This window comes from Biomphalaria glabrata, chromosome 14 (genome assembly GCF_947242115.1).
Source record: "Biomphalaria glabrata chromosome 14, xgBioGlab47.1, whole genome shotgun sequence".
In the NCBI taxonomy this organism is placed as follows: domain Eukaryota; kingdom Metazoa; phylum Mollusca; class Gastropoda; family Planorbidae; genus Biomphalaria; species Biomphalaria glabrata.
Genome location: NC_074724.1, coordinates 21,207,820 through 21,234,581, shown reverse-complemented (window position 1 = coordinate 21,234,581; position 26,762 = coordinate 21,207,820). Strand labels below are relative to the sequence as shown.

The 26,762-nt window shown below is 35.8% G+C and overlaps 1 protein-coding gene and 1 long non-coding RNA gene across 3 annotated transcripts in view; both read right to left on the bottom strand.

The window, feature by feature from the left end:
* The window catches only part of LOC106079846 (uncharacterized), a 31,276-nt gene extending 8,620 nt beyond the window's left edge, over positions 1–22,656 (bottom strand). The window contains exons 1-2 of one of the 2 annotated variants that reach the window (XM_056010883.1): positions 22,550–22,656; positions 22,129–22,449 (exon numbers count right to left, since the gene is read on the bottom strand). In XM_056010883.1, the coding sequence (XP_055866858.1) occupies positions 22,129–22,168 (40 nt within the window). In that variant the 5' untranslated portion in view covers positions 22,169–22,449; positions 22,550–22,656. Of the gene's footprint in view, positions 1–22,128; positions 22,450–22,539 lie in introns of both variants that reach the window. The other variant, XM_056010882.1, reaches the window with a different exon arrangement.
* On the bottom strand, positions 13,566–15,616 carry LOC129922879 (uncharacterized). Its single transcript, XR_008774836.1, has 3 exons — positions 15,578–15,616; positions 15,245–15,340; positions 13,566–15,160 (listed from the first exon to the last, which is right to left on the bottom strand). It is a non-coding gene; the product is annotated as an uncharacterized LOC129922879 (long non-coding RNA).
* Positions 22,657–26,762: the final 4,106 nt, after the last annotated feature.

The window sequence follows — 26,762 nt, the reverse complement described above, 5'->3', positions numbered from 1 at the left end:
CCCCGACGCCAAAAGCGTTTTCTTGCATTCTTCATTGCAAAAGGGTCTTCTCCTGACTTCTACAGCTCATTAATCATCAATGGATTTCGGGGCGAAGCCCCGACGCCAAAAGCGTTTTCTTGCATTCTTCACTGCAGAAACGCATTCCCCTGACAAGTACAGCTCTTTATTCATTAATGGATTTCGGGGCGAAGCCCCGACGCCAAAAGCGTTTTCTTGCATTCTTCATTGCAGAAACGCATTCTCCTGACAAGTACAGCTCTTTATTCATCAATGGATTTCGGGGCGAAGCCCCGACGCCATAAGCGTTTTCTTCTTTTTTCACTGCAGAAACGTATTCTCCTGACATCTACAGCTCATTATTCATCAATGGAGTTCCAAGCTCATTATTCATACTATTAAAAAAGGACCTTTTGAATAATGTTGTACTTGAAAATTATTTTAATATGAATTTATAGGCCCTTTATACATTGCAAATAAAACCGATTTGTTCATTGAAAAGATAAGATACCCCACATATTTAGATTTTGGCTTTGGGGATCGCCGCCGAAAAAACATTATTATTCAATAAATAGTATTCAATAAGACCGAAGTATAAATTGTGAATTATAGTCCCAAATTTATTTAACTAGAAAAATATCAGATTGAGTAAAGGTTGGTAAAAGGCGACTATGACAGTACTATTTGAGTTTAGAACTCATCTCAATCATGGCTCTAATACAGAAAAATTTCGTTTGAATTCTAACTTTTCCAATGCAAAGTCTTACTTAAAATAATTATGATAAATTCATGTGAAATTAAATAAACTCTGTCTGGAAATGGGAGGAGCGGTAGAGTGAAAACGATTAATCCTCGCTCCTTTAATAATTTCTGCTAAAGATTGCATTTGACATTAAAGAATAGGGGTTGGGCGACTCAATATAAGAATTTAATTTATAGTGTATATAAATTATGATGGGGGAAATGCGATTGCATGTATCGCCTCTCCCTCCTGGTACAACCCTTTTTCATTGAAATTTACTAATGATACTATTTGAGATTAGATTGTGGTATGACATAATATACAATGGGTCACATATCAATACGTAGTTTATATTATATAGGTATTCAACTAATTTTGTTCACAAACTATGATTCTCCATAAAAAATAGGACCGCCCCCCCCCCAGCATTCAGAGGGCTAGAGTGGGGAGGGCAGTACATGCAATTGCCCCCCCCCTTTCACCCCACCGAATCGGCCAAAATACCAGAAAGGGAGCGACATAATATAAAATGTATATATTAATTCAACTATTTTGTTCACAAACTATGATTCTCCACAAAAATAGGACCGCCCCCCCCAGCACTCAGGGGGCTATAGTGGGGAGGGCAGTACATGCAATCGCCCCCTCCTTACCCCACCGAATCGGCCAAAATACCAGAAAGGGAGCGACATAATATAAAATGTATATATTAATTCAACTAATTTTGTTCACAAACTATGATTTCTCCATTAAAACGGACCGCCCCCCTCACTCAAAGGGTTTAGGTGGGAACGGCAGTAGAGGTATTCGCCCCCCCCCCCCCCCCACCACCAATCGGCAAACAAGGAACGACATAATATAAAGATCGGTTAAAAAATCAATAACAAGTCTACACGATATAGATATTACATTGATTCTATTAGCTAGCTGTGATTTCTACAAAAAAATTGGACCGCCCCCCCCACTCGAAAGTGTATGGGGGGGGGGCGGGATTGATACCATCGCCCCCCTCCCGACCCCACCAATCGGCCAACATACTAGAGGGGGGGGGGCGAAATAAAACATAGATTCATAGATTTCGTTGCAATGATATATGTGTATAAACTATTGAAGTCAACAAGTTGTTTTAGATCAATTCAATCATGTTGGTTATCACTTTGAACTCAGAGTGGAGCCGCAACTGAATCTCTAGACTGTTCAATACTTTTCTGCATGGCGAAAAAGAATTTGATGCCAACATTGTAGTAACGAGTCCTGCTGAGTGTTGTTATGGTGTGTGCGTGTGTGTGTGTGTGTGTTTCCAAGGTGACGGAGAGGGAAGGTGATTGGTATTGGACTGTGCAGTCTAGACCGATGAAATGAGGTATGTACTTCAAATACTACGATCAGGTGACAGTTAGTGGGGAGACGACTATGAGAAGCGAGACAGTATAAATGTATAGTTGTTAATTTAAAAAAAACAACAACATTTTATTTTGTCTTATTATTGTCATTATATCATCTCAAGTTGGATCAGCATAAAAGTTATATCTTGCTTTTGCTCACAGAGAAGTTTGTTGAAATTATTAAAAGTTTATTTTATTGACCGTATAATACGCCTACAGTAGTTGCACAGCATTTGATCCCCTAAACCAAACAAGTATGTTCTACTATAGATAATAATTGTCCCTATTAATTTAATCTTATTTCAAGTTTAATCAGATTGATGACGGCATCTAGTGTATAGAATAATTTCCATCCCTCATCATGATACACTCGTGGAAAGTTTTTAGGAAAAAATGAGGTGAACAAGGGAAAGGGGAGAGAGCCTCCTCTGTACCAATTAATTTGTAATGTGGTAAGGTAGACGTGAAATCTCCTTTCTTTTGGTCAAAGGTGTCAATGACATTTGAAACGACCTGCTCTGTGTATAAATGAAGGAATACTGCACTACGAAATCATAAAATGGACCAGGCTCGCTCTTGAAATCCTGCTAAGAAGGAGGGGGTTGGGTTGGGTGAGCTATGACATCACCCCTGCGACTCAAGGGACAGACGACATTAATGATGATGAATTATAATGGAGATGCAGGAACTATTAAAAATCTATTTTTGTAAATGTCTGTATTTACGTGAACACATTTAGAAGGATGTAATCTTTGCAAGAACAACAAAACTGTTTTCAGTAGACAAAAATTTATCTGTTGCACTTGAAATAATCTAGCCCCAAAAAATGAAATTTCTAGTTTTGATATACAGACGCGACATACAGACTGTCGGACAGACAGAATACATAAATCTAACAGCACATTTCCCCCTAACAAAGCTGCTAAAAATAGCCAATGTAAATAACCAGAATACTGAACTAGTTTTAAAAAACAAAAGTAAAAGTGTAAAGAGAATTAAAAAAGATGCAAGCAAAGAAATCCACATAGTTGGCAATACACTGACGTTACATGATTACCATTTCAACAAACATTTTTTTGGGTTTATTTACTTGACCAAAACAGTCAACTATTTCAATTTGTCTTTCTCATGACTCTTGTCATAAGATGCTAAAATAGCTGACTTCAATCGGTATTTATATAGAGAGTGACTAAGTGGTTGACTCATTTAGCATGCCTGTACCACATTTGAATACTCGGCAGTTCTACTTTTATAAAATCCTTCCATTTCCATATTTAGATGCGCCACTACGTTTCAACTCAAGAAGCTGCAGGTTGACAATTTCAGCTCAATTTCCGGGTTAAAGTTCAATGTCACAAAAAGTACTTTCATTCCCCTGATGTCTCAACAAAGTATTGGAGATTTTCACTTACTAAACAATGTCAAGGAAACTAAATGGAACTTTACTATTGCCAACGAAATACATTTTTTTTTAAAATGTGCTTATAGTTTTAAACACCATCTCAGGGTGTGGCTGTTGATCTTAGAATCAAATCTCTTTTAGTACCACTAGTTAGTTGACCATTTAGTAAACACTAAGATGTAAAACATTGAGTGAAAGTCTACCGCTTCCTAAAACATAGAGTGAAAGTCTACCGCTTCCTAAAACATAAAGTGAAAGTCTACCGCTTCCTAAAACATTGAGTGAAAGTCTACCGCTTCCTAAAACATTGAGTGAAAGTCTACCGCTTCCTAAAACATTGAGTGAAAGTCTACTGCTTCCTAAAACATAGAGTGAAAGTCTACCGCTTCCTAAAACATAGAGTGAAAGTCTACCGCTTCCTAAAACATTGAGTGAAAGTCTACTGCTTCCTAAAACATAGAGTGAAAGTCTACTGCTTCCTAAAACATAGAGTGAAAGTCTACTGCTTCCTAAAACATTGAGTGAAAGTCTACTGCTTCCTAAAACATAGAGTGAAAGTCTACTGCTTCCTAAAACATAAAGTGAAAGTCTACTGCTTCCTAAAACATAAAGTGAAAGTCTACTGCTTCCTAAAACATAAAGTGAAAGTCTACCGCTTCCTAAAACATAAAGTGAAAGTCTACCGCTTCCTAAAACATTGAGTGAAAGTCTACTGCTTCCTAAAACATTGAGTGAAAGTCTACCGCTTCCTTCTTAGTGAAACCATTGTTGTGCTTCTAACGGAAGTGCTTAGAAAATACTAAAAAGTGCCCACGTACATTCCTATACGTTTAAAAATGTTTGAATTGATTACACCGAATTCCGCGAATTATAGTAGTGTAGAAATATAATAATGTACGCAGGGTAAGAATGTGTCCACCTGTGTCTTATTGTTAATGACCTGACATTATTTTAAAAAAAAAAGGAATTAGGTTGCACTGGCCTCTCAATGGCACTGTAACCCTTAAGACAAAGAAAGAGGTCATCCTCACCTATAACTAAAAGTTTAGAAAAGGGAAGTTACTGGCAACAAAATTATGATCTCCGTTTTTGTTTGTGTCCCCTACCTACTCCTGTTTCACAAACACAGTTACGGACTCAACTTATGTAGCACAAGAGACAGAATGACGTTTTTCACCTGAAACGTTTACATTTTTGTCACGTGACTCACCTTGTTACTTTCTTTATAAAAAAACAAATTAAATATGATTCTCATAAATTTGAAGGAAAAAAATCTTTTCATAATTAAAGCGTTTCTTAAATATTTAGTTATTGTGACTCATACAAACTTTGCAATATTCTTCAACTTCAAACAGTAATGTATGACACGGCCAAGTTGACGGCAGTACAAGATTGTGCAGTCCCCTTTCCCCACCCTCAGGTCCTCACCCTGGAAGAGGGTCTCTATATTTCTTATATATATCTAATATATAGAAAGTAGAGTGTAAGTAGTATGTATGTATGTATGTGTGTATGTATGTATGTATGTATGTATGTATGTATGTATGTATGTATGTATGTATGCGTGTATATATGTATGTAAATATGATGTATGTATGTATGTATGTATGTATGTATGTATGTATGTATGTATGTATGTATGTATGTATGTATGTATGCATGTATATATGTATGTATATATGATGAATGTATGTATGTATGTATGAATGTATGTATGTATGTATGTATGTATGTATGTATGTATGTATGTATGTATGTATGTATGTATGCATGTATGTATGCATGTATGCATATATGTATGTATGTATGTATGTATGTATGTATGTATGCATGTATGTATGTATGTATGTATGTATGTATGTATGTATGTATGTATATATGATGAATGTATGTATGTATGTATGTATGTATGTATGTATGCATGTATGTATGTATATATGATGAATGTATGTGTGTATGTGTGGTGGGTTTGGCACAGAAGAAATGATTGACGAAGACAACTCTTAGGCTGGTTTAAATCTGTTTATTGTACACTAAAGACCTGCACCTATTTCAGAACACATAGTGTTGAACTAAGCACAATTGGCAATGGAGACAAAGTAGGTCCATTAAGGTACAGTCACTACAGGGACAGGTGATACCGGTAGAGTGGACAATGTACACATTGTTTTGCCTTTAAAGTGCGGACACAAGACGCCATCTAGAGAAAGTTCATGTGTTTTTCTGGGTGGGGGGTGCGGCCTGAAGAAATATCCCACCTCACTACATATGTATTTATTAATGTATGTATGTATGTAATTATCTATGAATGTATGTTTGTAGTATGGATGTATTTATGTATGTATATATGTATGTCCTTTATAGAACTCAAAACCCTTTGACCAATCTTAATGGTACTTTGCATGAACGTTTAATGGATAAAAGCGGTGATCTTAGGAGATGTCCTACAACAAGAGAGTTTACTAGATTTAGGTCAATGAAGAATCTTGACAAGAATGTTAACTATTAAAACCATATAGATGCCTTTTATATTATAACAAAACAAGGATAGAACACAAAAAAAACGCGCCAAGCGAGACACAGTTCATGACGTCAGACCTGTGACGTAGCAACGACCTATTTGTCTAAACTGCCCACAGGTTGCGACGTCGAAGCTCAGTGCTGAGGCCTTTATAACGATTAGTCTTAAGCCAAGGCAAGTTAAAAAGAAATAGCTAGTAAATATTGACGTGTACATTGAGTGATTTTACGTAAGATCACAAGATTACAATCACTGACATTTTTTCTGCTTTTAATTGAATATTAAAATATTTCATAAGTTCTTAACATTGTATTTTCTCATCACTTTGGCGTTTAATGGTCTCTCTCCCAAGAAGTCAATTTATTTTTGTGGTCAGCTCCACCCTGAATAATAGAGCTTGACCTACTTTTCCTTTTCTTTCATTTCTCTTTATAACTTTGTGCGCACAAAAACAAGTCTTCAGCTAGTTCCTAATTAGAAAAAAAAATAGAAAAAAATATGCTTGAAACAAATAAGACGGCAGTTATTGTGTTTATATTGAACTTTTGTATGTAGGCTTTATATATAGACTGTGGCCATTAAGTCGTTTTAGAAAATATGGAATCTATCCCAGTTTTGACAGACAGAAAGTTTTTTTTTCTTTGTTTTTTTTTTACTTTGTCAACAAAAGCAAGTTACACTCCATAGAAGGCTTATAAAAGCTACACACAAAACGAGTTTAAATAATGCTTTTTTTTTTTTTTTTAAGGAGAAAAAGGAAATATAGAAACAAAAACCTACATCTTCACAAATAAGACATGAATTTACAGTGAACAAAAACCGAGGGTAGATTCCTTTTAAAAATCCATAGCAGGGCCTCCACTTACTAAAACCCGCACTGCTACTTTATTAGATCACAAAACTCAGCAAACTTTTAGGATCAGAGAACACAGCGAACTAAAAGATTCAAATCAGCGTCGCCTCAATGTCTACAAATAAGCTCAAGACAGAAGTAATCAAGACAAGACAGAAGTAATCAAGACAAGACAGAAGTAATCAAGATACGAACTCGAAACAACATGGCAAAAGTACAGAGTACAGAATCCATCACTAACTGCTAGGCTCCCTTTAGTTTGTCTACGACCCAATCATATGTCAGCTCTCAAGTGTCTCTATCTGCAGCTTCGCATATTAGGTCATAGCCATCCTTGACAAATGAGTCAACAAAAAACTAGCTGTGGCATTTATGCCTTGCCGTGCTAACAGGTATACCCAATGACAGAATCAATAGGCTGCTGCCAATTTAAAAGAACGCTGCACGAATTGTCTTACGAAAAACAAGACGAGATTCTGCTACAGCTCCCTGCTTACACTCCTTTTTCTGCCTGTGAAAACAAGAATCAACTACAAGGTGGCCACACTTTGTCATCAGTGCATCTACAACAAAGCAATTCCCTTGTACCATAGGGAACCGATCACTCCGCGCTTCGTGGACTTCAAAGTTACGGTCTGCGGCTTTTTCAGTGCATTTACCAAAGGTTTAGAACTCGCTCCCCATCGATCTCAGACAGACAGCATGCTTCACTACATTCAAGAAGAACATTAAGACCTATCTGTTCAAAACTTGTTTAGATTAGTTTGTCATTTTCACTCTTATGTTTATCTTTGTATTGTCACTAGAGCGTCTTGAGCTTACATTCTATTTGTTAGCAGTGCTTTAGAAATAAAATTATTATTAAGTGTTAAGAGGTTTGTCAAATTTAAAGTACAGTGTATTACAACTGATGAAATATAAAGGAATGTGTATCGCAGCTGATGAAATGTAAAGTGAAGTAAGGTGTAAGAAAAAGCTGAACTCAATGAATCAATCATATGGAGCGGAAGTTATAATAAACTTAATGTTTTCTATTAAATGTAAAAAAAACCAAAGAAATGATAATCGATTTTCGTAGGGACAAGAAGGGAAATGATATTGTTTCTGTAGCTGGAGAGACTATTGAAATTGTGCAAACCTTTAAATACCTTGGTACTATCCTAGACAATAAACTAAATTTTACTGCAAATACTGATTATATCAGCAAAAAAGGGCAGCAAAGATTACGACTACTAAGAAAACTGTCCTCGTTTAATGTTAGCGAAAAGGCCTTGGCTATGTTTTATCACGCTCACATCTGCAATATTTTAAGTTTCAATATCACTGCCTGGTATGGCAATCTGAGCATTAAAAATAAAAATAAACTTAATAGAATCCTAAATGCTGCTGGCAAAATCATTGGCAAAAAACAAACCCCATTTGGGCAGTTGTTTGAGACAAACATCTATAAAAAAGCTAACAAGATCCTCGAAATAAAGAATCACCCGTTGTGTCAGGACTTTGTGATTTTACCATCACAAAAGAGATACAAGACACCGATAGCAAAGACAAACAGACACAAACACTCTTTTGTTCCCCTGGCAATCAAATCATTAAATAAGAACAATCTGGTATATACTTTGTCACATGTAAGTTATGAGTGAGTCTGGTGTGAATGTACACTTTGGTTTCTTATAGTTATGTTTTTTGTTTGGTGTAATGCACAAATTGTAAGACAAATTTCCTTACGGATAATAAAGATTATTATTATTATTATTATTATTACCCAGAGGTATTTTAACATATCGTATACAGAATAATGTGTGTATAGTATAAAAAGACTTAGATTAGAAAAATACAGTACATTTAATGTCCTAGAAATATTGTGTATAAATTACTGTCGCTTTTGTTTTGTTGTGTTTCATTCATATGTGGTAGTTTTTTGTTCTTCTCAAGGTCGCTGAGCCTTAGACTTCAAAGTACGCTATTTATAATTGGGTTATTCAAAAAGAAAAAAAAAACTCTACGATCGTCGGTCAATTGTGTTGTGGCAGACTACAGGTAAATGTACTCTAAAAATAGCTTTGTCTATCTAAGGTAAGTCGGTTAATAGACAATTGCATATTTTCTGATCATTTTCCTACCTCCAATGAGACTCGAGTGCCATCAAGGTTAAAACTGTGATATATAGACGGTATAAGGAATTCATCCCTTCAACAGACATCAAGCAATCTTCCGTCATGGATGTCAGCTGGCTCAGACAAACTGAAACTTAATTTCATCTATTCTAAAAATAGTTCTAGTAGCGATCACTACCCCCTCGCCCCCCCCCCCCTTCTTTTTCTTTTCTCATTCTTATTTCAATCTATATGTAAATATTTCATTCCAACATTAAAAAGCAGTGTGCATACTACACGTCACGGCAGAGGATCTTTAATGACTACAGAGTCTTTTGTTGAAGACGACTGCAGATACAGAGAGCCATGACATTTACGTTCAAAAATCACTTGCTGACATCCTGAGTGACAGGGGATGCAATAGGTATGCGAAATTTGATAACTTCCCGTAGAAAGTGTATTACTTTCTGATACAAGGCCGAATGACGTCGACGAGGTGCTGTCTGCTGGTCTCACATGGTTTTTAAATCTTGTTGGAATTCGTAGTTGATAAAAAATGTATTTCTCTTGAGATTATATTTAATATGAAGATTAATCCATTTTCTAACGTAATTGTTTACGAGTTATGTGCTTTCATTCTCTTTTTATGTAGCTTTATATATGTTGTAATTTTATGTGTGATTTTATTTTTTTAAACTTATAATTACTTGTTTGTGTTTTTAATTTGGTTTAATGTACTGTGCATAGTTTTATTTGGCAAGATTAACACATAGCCACTGTAGTCAAAAACATAAAGTGAAATAATATAATTCATTAATTCAATGACGTCAGAGTGGCTAATAAAAACTCTTGTTGAATGTCATCTTTTGACATCGTCAATGTCATATAAGATATGCATATATATTGGGTTTACAGTTCTACAGAGTGAGTTTACATATGTAAAGTATAACGTTGAACTTTATTGAATACAATTTGTTGCCCACTTAGAAATTATCGGCTAAACTTGATCAGGCAATAACGTGCTTTACTTGTCATTGTTGCCGCTAGGGAAGTTTGTAACAATGTTTCTTATTTTGACAAAATGGTTAAATGCATTTCATGTTTCAAGTTTCATCTTCTGATTCTCATATTTGGCATACTATCAAAGTTTTATGCTATCTGTTACTTGCACTTTTGATTCGAGTAGGTCTATTTATAATGTGTATTACAAAGCTTCTATCAACTCACTCTGTCTGTCTGTCTGTAAAAGGTTTTTACCCGTTATTTCTCCCACACCCATTCTCATAACAAGCTTAAACTTGGAACAATTATTCATTGACATAGACATACATAAATCAATAAAAAAAGAGTAACCGATTGGATAATTAATTACTGGTAATTCCTTATTTTGTTTCATAGCAACAAAGAAAACTAATACTATAGTTTTCTCATATATGGCTAAATTTGTTGGGTTTAGTCTACTTAAATAATTGTATATAATTGTATATGCTATTTCTCCCTCGCTCATTCTCCGATCAAGTTGATACTTTAAACAATTATTTAAATACTCGACAAGTCAACTAATTATCTCAAGTAACATAGACTTGTTTTTACATTTCTCTAGCGTAGAGATTCTCAAAAGACATAGTGTCCTTCATAATAAAGTGAATTTAATATTTCCCGTAAACTTTATAATCTTCATAAATAGTTTACAGTGATCTGACTAAATAGCGATGTATAGAGTGTCCTCCTTAAGTTAACCTTTGTTTACACTGTCAACACATTTAGGTGACCCGTCCAAATACTGTCACCATTTCGCTACAACATAACAACCAGTAAATAGCCGAGTCAGGGAGGTATTTCTATATACAGACCAACCCCCGCCCACCAACCCACTACCCACTTATTAAGAAGGAAGCCGAGTGGTTAACCCCCCCCCCCCTCTTTGATGACTAAGATGAATGAGCTCAGGTAACGATGAGGACCTGGGAAGAGAAAAGACAACCACATTTAAGGTAAATGTGCATGGCAGCTTGTCCATCAGAGTCCAATAAAAATACGAAGATAAAACTTGAAAGACCAGTTGGTGTAATAGTTCATTCATGTGATACTTCTGAAACCAATGTTAAGGAAACGAACAAAGTTTTGTTAGACAAAGACGACATGATGTGTACAATTAGATAAATACTAAGATAACTTCTCTTTTATAATGATACTGAGGAAACAACGATTTAGCTCTTGAAATAAAATAACGCAATTCACAAAAAAAAAACATAGTTTGTGTAAAATAAAAATGTTTGTTTTACATGTTTCGGATGTTCCTTCAGAGTTGAAGATAGTTTACTTCCTAGTCCAAACCTCCCGCAGGACGACGGGGGATGGGAGCGGGCAGGGTTTGAACCCTCGACCGTCGATAAATCCGAACGACATCCAGCGCGCAAACCGCACGACCAGGCAACACAAACTCAAAAAATCGGCCCCCGAAGTGCTCCACCCAGGCAGGTAAAAAGGCAGGTTACAATATTTTCAGAAAGAACATCAGAATGAGATTCTATCAAATAAAAATGACAGAGAAGAATGGAGAAAGAAGGTTGACAGATATTGTGTGGTGCCCCAGCGGACCAAAGGATAAGTGAAAGTGAATGTGAAGTTAGATGTGAACCTGGCCTAACTAATGTCTTATAATGTACTAATTGATCTAAATTGTTTTGCAAAGGGGTAATTTTTTTATTCAAATCCTAAAAAAATAAATTTTCGTTTAATTCAGTGTTTTGCTGCTGTCTCCACTGTGGTGATATAGATGATATTATAAAAAAAAAACCCTACTTATTTATAGTTGTTTTAAATTTTATGTCCAACTTATATGCATAGTAAAAAAAAAAATTTCTCTTTAAAAAAAAGTAAATTTTTTTTTTGGTAATTGAATAGTTAGTATGACAGAACCTACTTTAATTGGCAATACATTTATAAAAAAAAATTTCTTTGACAAAAATCTAAAACCAATTACATAAATGTGTTACAAAATATGGTAAATAGTCATCTCCCCTACTTAAGAGCCTCCAGTGTTTGTTACTATCAATAGTGAATACTTGTTTAAGTGGTGTATTTTTATAAAAAAAAACTGCTTGCATAATTGATTTTAAAAATTAGATTTTTCGCTTTCAGAAAAGAGAAAAAGTAGCTGTTGCATCAGAACTTTGAATGTTCTAAAATATTATGATGTCAGATTTTCACTATCTTTTCTAGTTTACGAGATCTAAACGAGACGGACGACGGACGGACGGACAGACATTCCACACAAAACTAATAGGGCCTTTTCCCCTTTCGGGGGCCGCTAACTAGTGTACTCCAACAATAACAATGGGCACATGTTTCGCTATTTCTTCTCTAAAAAATTATACATCCTGTCCGAGGCCAACACCGATCAGAGGCCCTTGATGGCTGCCTAGTTGCCTTATGCCAGTCCTGCTCTGACTTTGTTTAAATAATGAAATTAACTAACATTTAATGTTGAGAATGTATAACCTATTGAGTATAACTCTTATATTACATATTAGTTTAATGAAAAAAAATATACAAATAGTTTTTAGATATTTTTTTTTCTGTACCAAGAAAAAGTAAAAAAAAAAAGTAAAGTTTTCCCCTTTCAGACCTTGCGATCTATGGGACAGATTACGTTGAGGTCATCTATTTATTTGACCCACGTTTGACGAGCCTAATTCATTTTGTCGTAGAACATATCCCGCAAACCTCATGAGACGCTCTGTCACAATCTTACTAAGGGGTCGACTCCCAGTTCGGCATAGGATTTCTTTGATTTACACCCGATCTCTTTAACTGACTCCTAAAATCTGTCTTAGCCATCTTTGTTGAGCCACATTTTGTGTTTTTCAATTTCGGCAGATGACTATTCACTGCATTTAATTAAATGAGCCCCACCACTGGTAGAAATGTGTAACCTCCCTTGAATCTCTATTGGAATTAAGTGACTGTAGTTTGCGTTAGATTTTTTATCGAAAAGGGAAATTTTTATCGTCAAAATCATCTATTGGTGGTTTTATACTAAAAAATCTCTAGAGTTTTTTTTTTTCTTTTTATATTCAAAACACCATTTAGCTACGTTATTAGAATTTAGTAACTGTAGTTTGCTTTAGAATAATATTAAAGACAGAGATTTTCCACCTCAAAACGGTCTGTAGGCGGATTTTAAACTCAAAACCATCTGGAGGGGTTTTAAACAGTGTAGTAAAGTAAAGTTTTCCTTTCAGACCTTGCGATTTGTGGGGCAGATGATGTTAAGGTAAACAGTTAAGGTCATCTGTTTCTATGGCCAACGGTTAACGTGCAGGGAGTCATGGTGTCAGCACTGCGACCTACCGCCTTTACTGCCTTTACTTTTCCCCAACTAATGTCAGGCACCTATTAGAGTATGGTGGACTCGGGGCCGCCCTAAAAATCTCGAAATTCAAAATCCCAGTCTTCACCGAGATTCGAACCCAGGACCAAAGGCATGGAAGCCAAGCGAAAAAATAGTTAAAGCCGCTTGCCAGCTAAATCCAGTGGCAGATTAGAGTCCAGACAGAGTTATGTTTTGGTGCAGTGGATGACCAGTGTGCTCTTCATGTTCCACGACGTTTGCTAGGTGACACCTGATGACCCTTGTAGTTCAATTCGGAGACCTGAGCACCACGCAGCCGCAGCTAGACTTCACATGCTGGTGGTGGACAGAGACCATAGTTTCACCTGATACTAGCACTGGCTGACCCTCACCCTCAGACTTGATACTAGCTCTGGCTGACCCTCACCCTCAGACTTGATACTAGCTCTGGTTGACCCTCACCCTCAGACTTGATACTAGCTCTGGCTGACCCTCACCCTCAGACTTGATACTAGCACTGGCTGACCCTCACCCTCAGACTTGATACTAGCACTGGCTGACCCTCACCCTCAGAATTGATACTATTCTAATGAAAGCCATTGAGATGACGACGCGCACAATAGTCCTGAACATAAGTTTATTCTTAATAATAGAATACCTACAAGATGTTTAGATCAATATTAACTAGTTCTCTCGCCAAATCTAAATGTATTTCTTGTTATACTCTGAACTATAATGACGGTTAAACCAGGGTTTTCTCGGTGTGGCCAACGAGCTAGTAATTCTTTTTCCAACGATATAAGGTGTCCGAGTGGTAAAGCGCTTGGCTACCGAACTAGAGGGGCTCGGATTTGAATCTCGGTGAAGAATGGAATTTTTTATTTAGGGCGTTCTCAAGTCATCTAGCTCTATGTGGGAAAAGTAAAGGCGATTGGTCGTTATGCTGGCCGCATGACACCCTAGTTAGCCGTGGGCCATAGAAACAGATTAACCTTTACATCATCTGACCTATAGATCGCAAGGTCTGAAAAATTTACTTTACTTTTTGTTTGTAACTATTCATCAACTGTCAGATTTTTGGGAAAATAGTTAGAGCCGTGACCAAGTTTTAAAGCCCACTCACTCAGACGTTTTCACGAAAGAAAGACTTGAATGGAGGTATTTTAAATAATGCTGTATGTTACTAAACTACTAACAGACAGTCTTCTAAATCTCAAACTTCAGTGGACCTTACATCTAGTAAACAGACAGTCTTCTAAATCTAAAACTTCACTGGACCTCACATCTATTAAACAGACAATCTCTAAATCTCAAACTTCACTGGATCTCACATCTAGTAAACAGAGTCTTCTAAATCTCAAACTTCACTGGACCTTACACCTACTAACAGAGAGTCTTCTAAATCTCAAACTTCACTGGATCTCACATCTAGTAAACAGAGTCTTCTAAATCTCAAACTTCACTGGACCTTACACCTACTAACAGAGAGTCTTCTAAATCTCAAACTTCACTGGACCTCACATCTAGTAAACAGAGAGTCTTCTAAATCTCAAACTTTACAGGACCTCACACCTACTAACAGAGAGTCTTCTAAATCTCAAACTTCACTGGACCTCACACCTACTAACAGAGAGTCTTCTAAATCTCAAACTTCACTGGACCTCACACCTACTAACAGAGAGTCTTCTAAATCTCAAACTTCACTGGACCTCACACCTACTTACAGAGAGTCTTCTAACTTCACTGGACCTTACACCTACTTACAGAGAGTCTTCTAAATCTCAAACTTCACTGGTCCTTACACCTACTAACAGTCTTCTAAATCTCAAACTTCACTGGACCTCACACCTACTTACAGAGAGTCTTCTAACTTCACTGGACCTTACACCTACTAACAGAGAGTCTTCTAAATCTCAAACTTCACTGGACCTTACACCTACTAACAGAGAGTCTTCTAAATCTCAAACTTCACTGGACCTCACATCTAGTAAACAGAGAGTCTTCTAAATCTCAAACTTCACAGGACCTCACACCTACTAACAGAGAGTCTTCTAAATCTCAAACTTCACTGGACCTCACACCTACTAACAGAGAGTCTTCTAAATCTCAAACTTCACTGGACCTTACACCTACATACAGAGAGTCTTCTAAATCTCAAACTTCACTGGTCCTTACACCTACTAACAGTCTTCTAAATCTCAAACTTCACTGGACCTTACACCTACTTACAGAGAGTCTTCTAACTTCACTGGACCTTACACCTACTAACAGAGAGTCTTTTAAATCTAAAAAAATTCACTGGACCTTACACCTACTTACAGAGAGTCTTCTAACTTCACTGGACCTTACACCTACTAACAGAGAGTCTTCTAAATCTCAAACTTCACAGGACCTGCTGATTGGTCATGCCTATTTTTCAGCAGGAAACACTGCGAATTCGGAAAGTTGTCTCCACACACCCACGGCACACCACTACTGTTGATGCACTTATTTCATCATATAGAACTGTGACAAGACAGACAAGATTAAACAATACAATATCTAAATAATGTCATGTAACTAACGTGATTACTACCACTATGATGCAAGTATAGAACTGCCGCTCCTCGGATCAACGATTAAGTCTTAACTAACAGAAAATGAAAATGAACCCCAAGACCTAGAAATGTTTAGAGATAAAAACAATCTTATTGCTGTCCCTGTCTGACCTGAATAACTTTTTTTTTTTTGGTCCCAGTTTACAAAACATTTTGAAGCAACTCGTCTATTTAGAGAAATAGTACTTTGAATTGAACGATGTAAACAAGATAGAAATATTTCTTTTAAATGGAAATCTCCCCATGGCCTCTACAGGACACGCTAGATAAAGTATGTCTTGCTTTAACGTTGATTTGTCTTGTCGTCTGCAGCGCACAACTTCCGGCCTTTCCTTGACAAATCTTTTGTTAGCACGCTTGTTGCGCAGAGAGGTAACGTAATACTTCGAAGAAATAAAAGTGAAATAAACTTCAAGTGACACTGTCATAGACAAATGACGTGACGTGAATATATTTTTTTCTGAAGATTTAGAAACTATTACGTAAGCTGTGACCTCCTTTTGTTTTCGCGCTACGCAAAGTAGTTTTGTAATTGTTGTTGACAGCTCCAGGCTGACAAATAAAATGGAGTCTTACTTTTTCATCCTCAATCAAATGAACCAAATTCTTTTTTGTTGTCATACTGAATTTGTTTTTATCAATATGTTAAGTGGTACTAACTGTATCAAAGTTGTCGCTTTATGGACTCCGTCTGTCAGTCTGTCTGGTCAAAATCTTGTACGCGTTATATCTCCCACTTTCCATTTCCGGATCAAGTTGAAACTTTGCAAATTATTCACTGTCGACGACAAAACAAGAATCAATCTAAAAAGTGATAGTCTAGTACATTAATTAGTCGTATATAATTAATTAATTTTGTTTATAAGGAAAGGGAAGAGAATAAATGTCGTTCGATAAAAAAAAAATTAAATTTGACTTATAAGTACGTGAATGTGTCAGTGAATAGACAGGTTGCCATTCCATCCTGAAGGCTCAAGTTCCAATACCGACGCTAGGAAGAAAGGAAGATAGAGACGCTTAGACAGAAGACTCGACGACCATTTTCCCTTGTAAATAAACGTGTTAAAGGTTTGAAGAGCGTATCTTAGCTATTTCAAGAGCAGCTGTGGGAACTCGCATGTCATGGCATAGTTCTGATTGGAGCATAACAGCTGGCGGTTTTTTGGATATATATATATATGTATATTGCTTTTGAAAATGCAGCACAGAAATTTCCTTGATTGATTACATGATCGATTTATAATAGCGGATACAATGTCACAAATATAAGCGAGATTTTTAACAGAAATAACATTTGAAAAAATACATTCTTTAAAAAGAAAATACCTCCATTGTACAGATTAAAATATAGTATTTTCTTTAAATGTGAGCTCAAATTGGGTATCAAACTCGTGATGTTGACACCATCAGCTTCTTGATTAAACGACTCTACTAATTAGGCCGCGGGGATTCTATAAGATATCTATTAGTTATTGGTACGTACATTACACGTAGAACTCTTAAGATCTAGTCTAGATATAGATCTATCTTAGCTTATGTTATAAAATACAGACGTTACTTCAAACAAGAAGATGATTACGTTCCTAGGTTGCCTGGTCGTGCGCTTTGCGCGCTGGACTGTCCTTCGGACTTATCCATTGTGCAAGGTTCAAACCCTACCTGCTCCCATCCCTCGTCGTCCTGCGGGAGGTTTGGACTAGGAAGTAAATTATCATCAACTCTGAAGGATCATCCGAAAACATTTTACAAAAACACAAATTCTAAAGATCTAGAATCTTGACCATAGACTTATATATACTATATCTAGACTGGACATGGAGTTTTTTTAGCACTACAAAAAAAGTCGGGAAAATTTTTTAGAAAGTTGGATCAAGGCGTTGTTTTGTAAAGTAGTTAAAAGAAGTAAAGTTGTTTTTTTCTCAACCCTAACCTACGTAACATATAATTTAGTTTTTAGATCTAGATCTAGTAATTGAACATCAAAATTAAGAATACTCTCGACTCATAATTATCATTATGAAATTGTTAGATACATAATCTAGAAAGATCTAGGTAATCAATTTATTTAAATGTACATAAGATAATTTAAATAAACATGAATTATTTCGATCTAGGATTTTTGAAACATTTTCTCAATGGAAACAAACAGGAAATGGTTTTGTTTCATATATTTGCGTGAATATCCGAGAAATGATTTTGCATTATTTCTAAACTTTGAAAACTAAAGATCATTACTTTTCTAACACAGAAAAGATTGATTGGGGCGACTTCCCTTAGAGCCGGGAAAAAGAGTTTACGTACATAAAAAATCTATATATGTATAATTCTGTGAATTGATCAGTCGCGGATAAGAATTTATTTCAGGTTTCCAGTCGAGATATAATATATAAGTCTATGATCTTGACGTAATCTATATTAGATTTTACGAAAACAAATATAAGCAAAGCTTATCAATATTATATTTTTGTTCACTAAACATTTTTGATCTATCACTTTAAGAGTGATTTTTTTTTCCTAATATATTACTCTCTTTCTCTCTGTCGCACTCTAACTCTCTTACTGATTCTTACACACAAACACACACACACACACATGGACACGTCCACACACTGGAGCCAACTAAGAGAGATGAGTTCAAATCCCAAGACATGATTCAAGTACTTCACCCCCACTCAGGATAGGAACACTATTCATGAATCTACAGACAGACGCTCTAACCACCTTGCCAAACACGTCCTTTGAGTAGCTTCAACTATGACACGGCTTCACCATGAACTATTCATTAGATAGATGAATCTTTGTAGGCAAGTTTCCCTATCATTCGAGTTAATTCACTGAAAATGTTCACGTGAATACAAGGATACGATTTACCAGACTGTAACAAACAAATAAACAGAGGGGGGGAGTCGGAATTTAATGACTGATTTTTTGCTTTGATTTTGTTTATTTTAGGTGAGTTTTTAATACTAAACCATCACTTGCCCCAGCACAACCAAAGGGGTTTTGAGTTTAAAACCCCCTAACAGGGGGTTCTGAGTTTAAAACCACCTACCAGGGGGGTTCGAGTTTAAAAACCCCTACCAGGGGGTTCGAGTTTATAACCCCTACCAGATGGGTTCGAGTTTAAACCCCCCTACCAGGGATTTTGAGTTTAAAACCCCCTACCAGGGGGTTTGAGTTTTAAACCCTCTACCTGAGGTTTTTGCAGTTAATTCCCCCTCTTGTATAAAACAAAACAAAAAAAATACAAACGAAAATCCACTAATTCCAAGAGCACAGTTAAGGAAGATTTTGATTTTAAAACCCCCTCTAAAATTTACGATAAACCCCCTCTTCAATATAAAAAAAAAAGCTAATTACACACTCAAAATGTTATGAGCGTAGCTAAATGAGTTTTGACTCAGATTTGAGTTTAAACCCCACTTCAGCGGGGTTTGAAGGTAAAAAATACCTCTTTAATAATAAAAAACAAAGCAAATTATGCATTCTAAATGTTATGAGTGTAGTCAAAGGGGTTTTGAGTTTAAACTCCCCTCCAGTGGAGTTTGAAGCTAAAAAGTACCTCTTCAATATAAATAAAAGCAAATTACTCACTCTAAAATCTACGAGCGTAGCCAAAGGGGTTTTGAGTTTAAACCCCCCGCCAGGGGGGTTTGAGGATAAAAAATACATCTTCCGTGTAAGAAAAAAAGCAAATTACGGACTCAAAATGCTATGAGCGTAGCCAAAAGGGGTTTTGAGTTTAAACCCCCATTCAGAGGGGTTTGATGCTAAAAGTACCTCTTCAATATAAAAAAAAAGCAAATTACACACTAAAATTATTTGAGCGTAGCCAATCTAATCGGGGGTTTTGAGTTTAAACCCCTCTTCTACAGATGGCTTTTTTTTTTAGTTTAAAACCCCTCCAGATAGTTTTGAGTTTAAGATCCCCCTACAGAGCATTTTGAGGTGGAAAACCCCCAAAAGATGATTTTGACGATAAAACTTCTCTTTTCGATAAAAAATCTAAAGCAAACTACAGTCACTTAATTCCAAGAGCGTATTCAAGAGAGGTTACACATTTTTACCAGTGGCAGGGCTCCATTAATAAACTGCAGTGAATAGTCATCTGCCGAAATTGAAAAACACAAAATGTGGCTCAACAAAGATGGCTAAGACAGATTTTAGGAGTCAGTTATAGAGATCGGGTCTAAATCAAGGAAATCCTATGCCGAACTGGGAGTCGACAAATTAGTAAGATTGTGAGAGAGCGATGCATGAGGTTTGCTGGACATGTTCTTCGTCAAAATAAATTACGCATAAGAAGAGTTGCAATGATATCATAGTACAACTTGACGCCACTCATTCATGGAGGTCCTCATGGCAGGTGGGAAGAGGCTTCAGACATTACCAGTGACAGATTTTTATGGAAACAGCTTGACGTCAAATGCTCCGAACGGCGCAGTAAGAATATCACATTAGGTTTTTGAAATGCAGTGTAGATACCTCAGAATATGCATTTTGTTGGCTTTCAATACCAGAAATAGTGCTTGGTGGCGGGCCTTCGCCCCGCGCTGGGGGAGCTCCTAGCGCTCCCCCCAGGCCCCTTCCTATTAATGGCGGGGAATCTACAATTTTATGGAAACAGCTTAACAGCTAATGCGCCGAACGGCGCGGGAGGGTCTAAGTCAGTAAGAATATCATATTAGGTTTTTGAAAAAAAACTTTTTAATAGCAGGAAAATGCACTGTAGATACCTCAGAATATGCATTTCAATATCAGAAATAGTGCTTGGCGGCGGGGCTTCGCCCCGCGCTGGGGGAGCTCCTAGCGCTCCCCCAGACCCCATTGCTAGTAATGGCGGGGAATCTACAATTTTTCCACTAACTCATGGAAGAACCTATTCTAGGTCACAATAAACGTCTTCCGAAAGAATGAAGGGTCAGAATGTAATAAAAATTATGTACACACACATAAATACATTAAAAAAAAATTTCGCGGGGGGGGGGGGGGAAATCCCCCCCAAAACCTCCCCCGAAAAAAAATCCTGGCTACGCCCATGATCCATAGATATTACACTGTTTTTGTATTCACTCTGCAGTTGTCTGCTTACTTTTTTTTTTGGGGGGGGGGTTAGGTATTGAATTGTAATATACTTTTTACAAACTCTTTCCGCTTTAGTTTCTTTAAATTTTCTATATAGGTTTTACTTTTGATTGCCATGTTTCTTAAATTTAGTATTAAAACCAGCATTAATTTATTTTGTTTGATATTCATGTAGATGGTATTTGATTTTCTATAATGTTTTTAAGATGGCTTTTAGTGAAATTCCAGAGGTCATCAACTGGTTGGTTAATGTCTTTTTCTGATAAGTATGTTTGTTGAAAGTTGAATGCAGCTTGGTGAAGTTCTGATAGGTTACACATGTTCGAGAGAAAGATTTTTCTTCACATAATTTGATTCATTTCCTTAGTTTGTTCTTTGTAGCTGTCTTTAATACACACAAGTAGATGTTTTAATCTACAGTAAGACTTTACTAGCTTGATCAAGTTACCTAGGCTAGTTCCATACACGTTCATTTCACAGGAACACTTGCATGGCAATGAAACATTGTAAATGAACAAATCAAGAGGCTTACAGTAACGAGTTGAAAGGGAAGGTGGTAAGAGAATCGTAAAATAAACTATTAGCCGAGTGATGAGTTTTGACTACATGAAATAAACAATTAGCCGAGTGATGACTTTTGACTACATGAAATAAACAATTAGCCGAGTGATGACTTTTGACTACATGAAATAAACAATTAGCCGAGTGATGACTTTTGACTACATGATACAAATTGACTCATAGATGACTGTCATGTTCGTGTGGTATGCGCTCTGGACTCTCGTCTTGGCGGTCCTAGGTTTGAATTCTATCCGTCGCCCCGCTGCCTCGCCGTCCTGTGGGAGGTTTGAGCTAAGAGGTAAAATCTTAAACTCTAAAGGAACATCCGAAACTTGTAAAACAAACAAAATTGACCTAAAAGATGGAGTCTCACCCTTAATTGAAAAAACGCAAAGATTTTGTGTCCATTTTTTTCGTACGATGCAATTATGTGCGTGCTTGAGTATGTGTGTGTGCTTGTGAGTTTGTCAAACTAGAGTTATTGTTGTACTTACCTAGTGTGTGTGTGCGTGTGTATTGTTGTACTTACCTAGAGCACAGCTCAAACATAAAACTGCGATCATCTTCATTGTTACGTTGAATCTTGGTGTACTTTTAAAACTAAGAAAATGTCCACTTCAAACCAATTGATATTGAGATGGTCAGATGGGTTCTGGAATTTGTTTCTTTACACTGTTTTAATCTTTCAAAATTTGGAAGCTGATTTGAACGAACTACTTTTCTTTGCCAGATTTCTGTAAATTGTGTGACTTGATAGGTGCAGCTTGGCAATAAAATAAAACTTTGGCCAAAAAACTAAATGGTTTAAAACATCTAAGTTCTGGTTCAAGTTTTTACCGCCCGCGGCAACCTGAAATGTGAAATTAAAAAAGAATAAAACGTTGAACTCAATTGAATTTAACACAAAATGTTATCTCCAAGCATTTCATGTTTCTACAACCTTGTCTTACCTGACACCATAAACACAAAATAAACACCTTCCTAAGAAGGCAGTCGCTTCCCTTTACTTTTATATGCCTGCCCCCACCATGTTCACCTACTACCCCCATTCCCAGTGTATCAGTCGTGAACAGCGACCATTTCCTGAACATATTTCACTTGCATTCAAGCCAAGTACATTTTTTAAAATAATGAGCATGCAATGCATAATACAATATCACGCCATTTTGTGCATAGTAACAAAATATCGAATTCTATTTAAGCTCGCTAAAGTAATAGAGTACATAGAAGTACTAGAGTACATAGAAGTACTAGAGTGCATAGAAGTACTAAAGTACATAGAAATACTAGAGTATTTAGAGATTGGTAAAATGTGTCACTAATAATTTTTGTAAAGTTGTTATATTTTGTTACATAAATTTAAAACTTTCCGTAATTAAATTAAAGGATTCAATTCATAAAGCCCAGAAATTAAAAGTTTACCGGAAATACAACACAGTACTTGACACACAGACCTATATATATTATGACTAGACTGAACGTGGAGATCTAAAACCATAGACATAAATAAATATAGACTGGAAAAAGGAAATAACTTCATGTAACTTGAAAACATGTATATCTATTGTATTCGGATTTCCGAATTATGAAAAGTTGCACGATCTTCATTCTTAGAGATTAAACAAAGCTACACTGCCTCCTTATTTACAATATATATAGGTGTGTATCAAAGTTAAAAAAGTACTTTTATACTGCTCATAAATGCTTTATAATAAAGTACACAAAATTGCAAGTCACACATTTTCGTTTCATAAAACTCTTTAATTGGCCAGTCTATATTTATTTATGTCTATGTCTAAAACACTACACAGAAATGTCGCGAAAAACTTTAGTTGTTTTGTAGAGTAGTTATAGGAAGTAAAGTTTGGTTTTTCTAAACCTGACCTATGTAAGATAGCATTTAATGTTTAGCTCAAGATCTCGTAGTCGAGAAGTCGAACACATCCAGAAAAAAGAGTCCTAGATCTAGGTCATCAATCTAGTTAAAAGTACACTCTGTCCTAGATCTAGGTCATCAATCTAGTTAAAAGTACACTCTATAAGCATAAGATAATTTAAAATCAACTGACTTGAATAATTTCGTCCTAGTATGGCTTATATCATAAATCTGTGTAATTGATATTAATAATAGCCCACGAAATTGATTTTCTTAGATTCCTTACAACTTGAAAACGAATTACGTACATAACAATATATAGATCTCTATATAGGTCTGTGATCTGATCATTATCGGATACGAATTTGTTTCCGTCTGTGACTTGACACTTGACTCTAGGTCATGGTGACATTGGTTACAATGACATCTATTCTATTTGTTTGTTTCTGGATGTTTTTGTTTTTCCTTTCCACTCGAATGTCTATGCTAACATCTCTCTTAGCTATGGCAATGCTAATCTCATCTATAAAGTTGACAAAGAATATTAATCATTAGAATGCACTACTTTTTCTGCATTGAGGTCACCTAGGATCTTCAGAACTGAACAGGATTATAGTTGCAAGGTGAAAGCCTGTAAGGAATGTCCTTTATCTTAAGATTAAACGACTTTATGCTTTTTTTCTTCTCAAATATCCCAGCACTACAGTTTTGTGTGTCTGAACTATGCATTCACTTTGACCAGCATCATAATGTTGTCATTGAACATATTTACTGTTTATTGTTTTAAATTGTTATGGGAGTAAGTATTTCCCCACACTTTTCATACACCAACCAAGAACTTTATTATGAAGGCTTTTTAGCATACACATTAAAATAAATGTCTAATTTTTTGTCATTATTTTAATTAGACTTTACTGTTCCTTTTGTAAATATTTAGCTCAACAAATCAAAGTTGTTTTTTAAAAAGTACATAACAAAACAAAACAGTTAGCTAATTTAGTTTTAATATAAAAAAGAATTCACATTTGATTTGAATTAAATTATTATTAAATAATAGTAAATATTATTCTTGTTCAGTTGAACAGTGCAGCTATAGATCAAGATTATCATTAGCAGGCTTAGTCATAGAAACAAAAAAGATCCAGTTTGTTATTTCCTATAAATCCTCCAGTTCTATGATGAATTGATGCTTAAAAGACTCTGTTTTATGTTGTATAATGTTTAAGTTTAACATTGGTTAGGCCAATAATAGAATATGCATCCTCTATTTGGGACACTGGACTCAAGAAAACATTAAGAAACTGAAGCAGACACAATATAGAGCAGTGATATTCACATTGGACTAGAGAAATCCTTTAATAAAATCACTAAATTTAGAAAAGACTCAAAAGTAAAGTAGCAATTATACATAAAACACTGAACCATAATCTTCAAATACAAAGACAAAATCTAATAAAAAATACTCAGAAAGACACAAAGATAAAGGTACATTCCTCATTTCATATTCTAGGACAAATATGTACAAATGCTCGATCTTCCCTAGTACTTTTAGAGCATGGAATGGGTTGCCTGAGCTAGCCAGGAGAACCAGTGACTAGGCAGAATTTAACTCATTGGTTTACATGCACGACTAGATGAATGACGCTTAGGACGTAATCATCTTCTTTTTTTTTAAAGTAAAATGTGTATTATATAAGACTAGTCCACCCACGGCGTAGCATACGCCGCTATTTTGCAGGGCCGGCCTTAGACCACTGCAACCTATGCGACCGCACTTTCATAGGACCCGCGCTAATTCTAAGTGTAAATTATTAAATTAAACCATTTTATAACTTATAACAGATTTCCCGCGGCCGCCTAATTTACCAGGAGCTCCTGGAAATCTCCTGAAATTGCAAAATATATGAAAAAGTCCTGGAAATCTCCGGAAATTATTAAAATTTTTTTGAAAACTCATACAAATCTCCTGAAATATATAGACAAAAAATGTCATTTTGGGGTGTCATTCAATATGGAAAACGCCAAACCTACGCGCGATAAAAAAACGGCATTATGCAATACCCGTAATTGTGGAATCTACCGACAGAAGCTTCTTGAGCCTCAAACTAGTGAAGAATTACTTGAGGTCAACAATTCTTGTTGATAGATTGAAACATTTGGCAATTCTTGCTATTGAGCATGATGTATTATTATTATAATTATAGCTTTTATATAGCGCTACTTTCATGCTTATAGCATGCTCAGAGCGCTTTTGGTCCAATCTCTATACAGGAAACATAATTTTTATGATATACTGTATGACTTCGCCACACGCAAGGCTCGTAAAGTAGTTCTGTACGTAGTAAAGGATGGATAAAATGCGAAGACGAATTTATTTTCTAATACAAGCTCTTAATTTTCACTTATTGTCCGCTTCCCTACCCAAACTTGGCCCATGAAATTAGTTTCGAATAGGACCCCACAAGCTATTTAGTGGGGGGTGAATACAGAGGAGATCACTTGTTTCCCCCCACCCCTATTGTTTTTCGCCGCTTAAGTTACGTGGGGTAAAAAATAATAAAAGAGTGATCTTTCCATGACTTCTTGGTCACAAAGGTTATATCCGGCCGGCTATTTAGTGACGGGTGAATACTAATTGTTCTTCCCCCCCCCCTCTATTTTTTTATTGGGGTAACTCTAGTCCAACTTGCAGAAATAAAAGAGAGATCTTTCCTTTACTTCTTGGTGTTGAGCTATGAAGATATATATATATATATATATATATATATATATATATATATAACGTATATATTTATATATATATATATATATATATATATATATATATATATATATATATATATATATATATATATATATATATATATATATATATATATATATAACGTATATATTTATATATAGATAACTTTCTCCTTTTTCTACGTTGCTAAATTTTAATTGAGATTGAGTAAATTGAGTAATTTGAAACACATTCGTTTCCTCTTTGTTTACCTTTCCCTGTATGACATCTGGTGTATATTCCTTAACCAATCAAATTTAGCCACGTACGAAAGAGGTATACGGAAAACGTTAGCAGGTGATATAAGGACACCAAAAAAAACAAACAAAAAAACTTTCATTTATGAAAAGAGGACAATCGGGAGAGACTTTCAAATACTCAGACAATCTCAACAATGTCAAGGTGACACTATTAAAGATTACAGCAAATTAAAAAAAAAGTTTTTGCTACAAAAGTCAGAGCTTAAAAATTGTGTATGTTACCGTGCTAGGAGGTGCACTTCCTA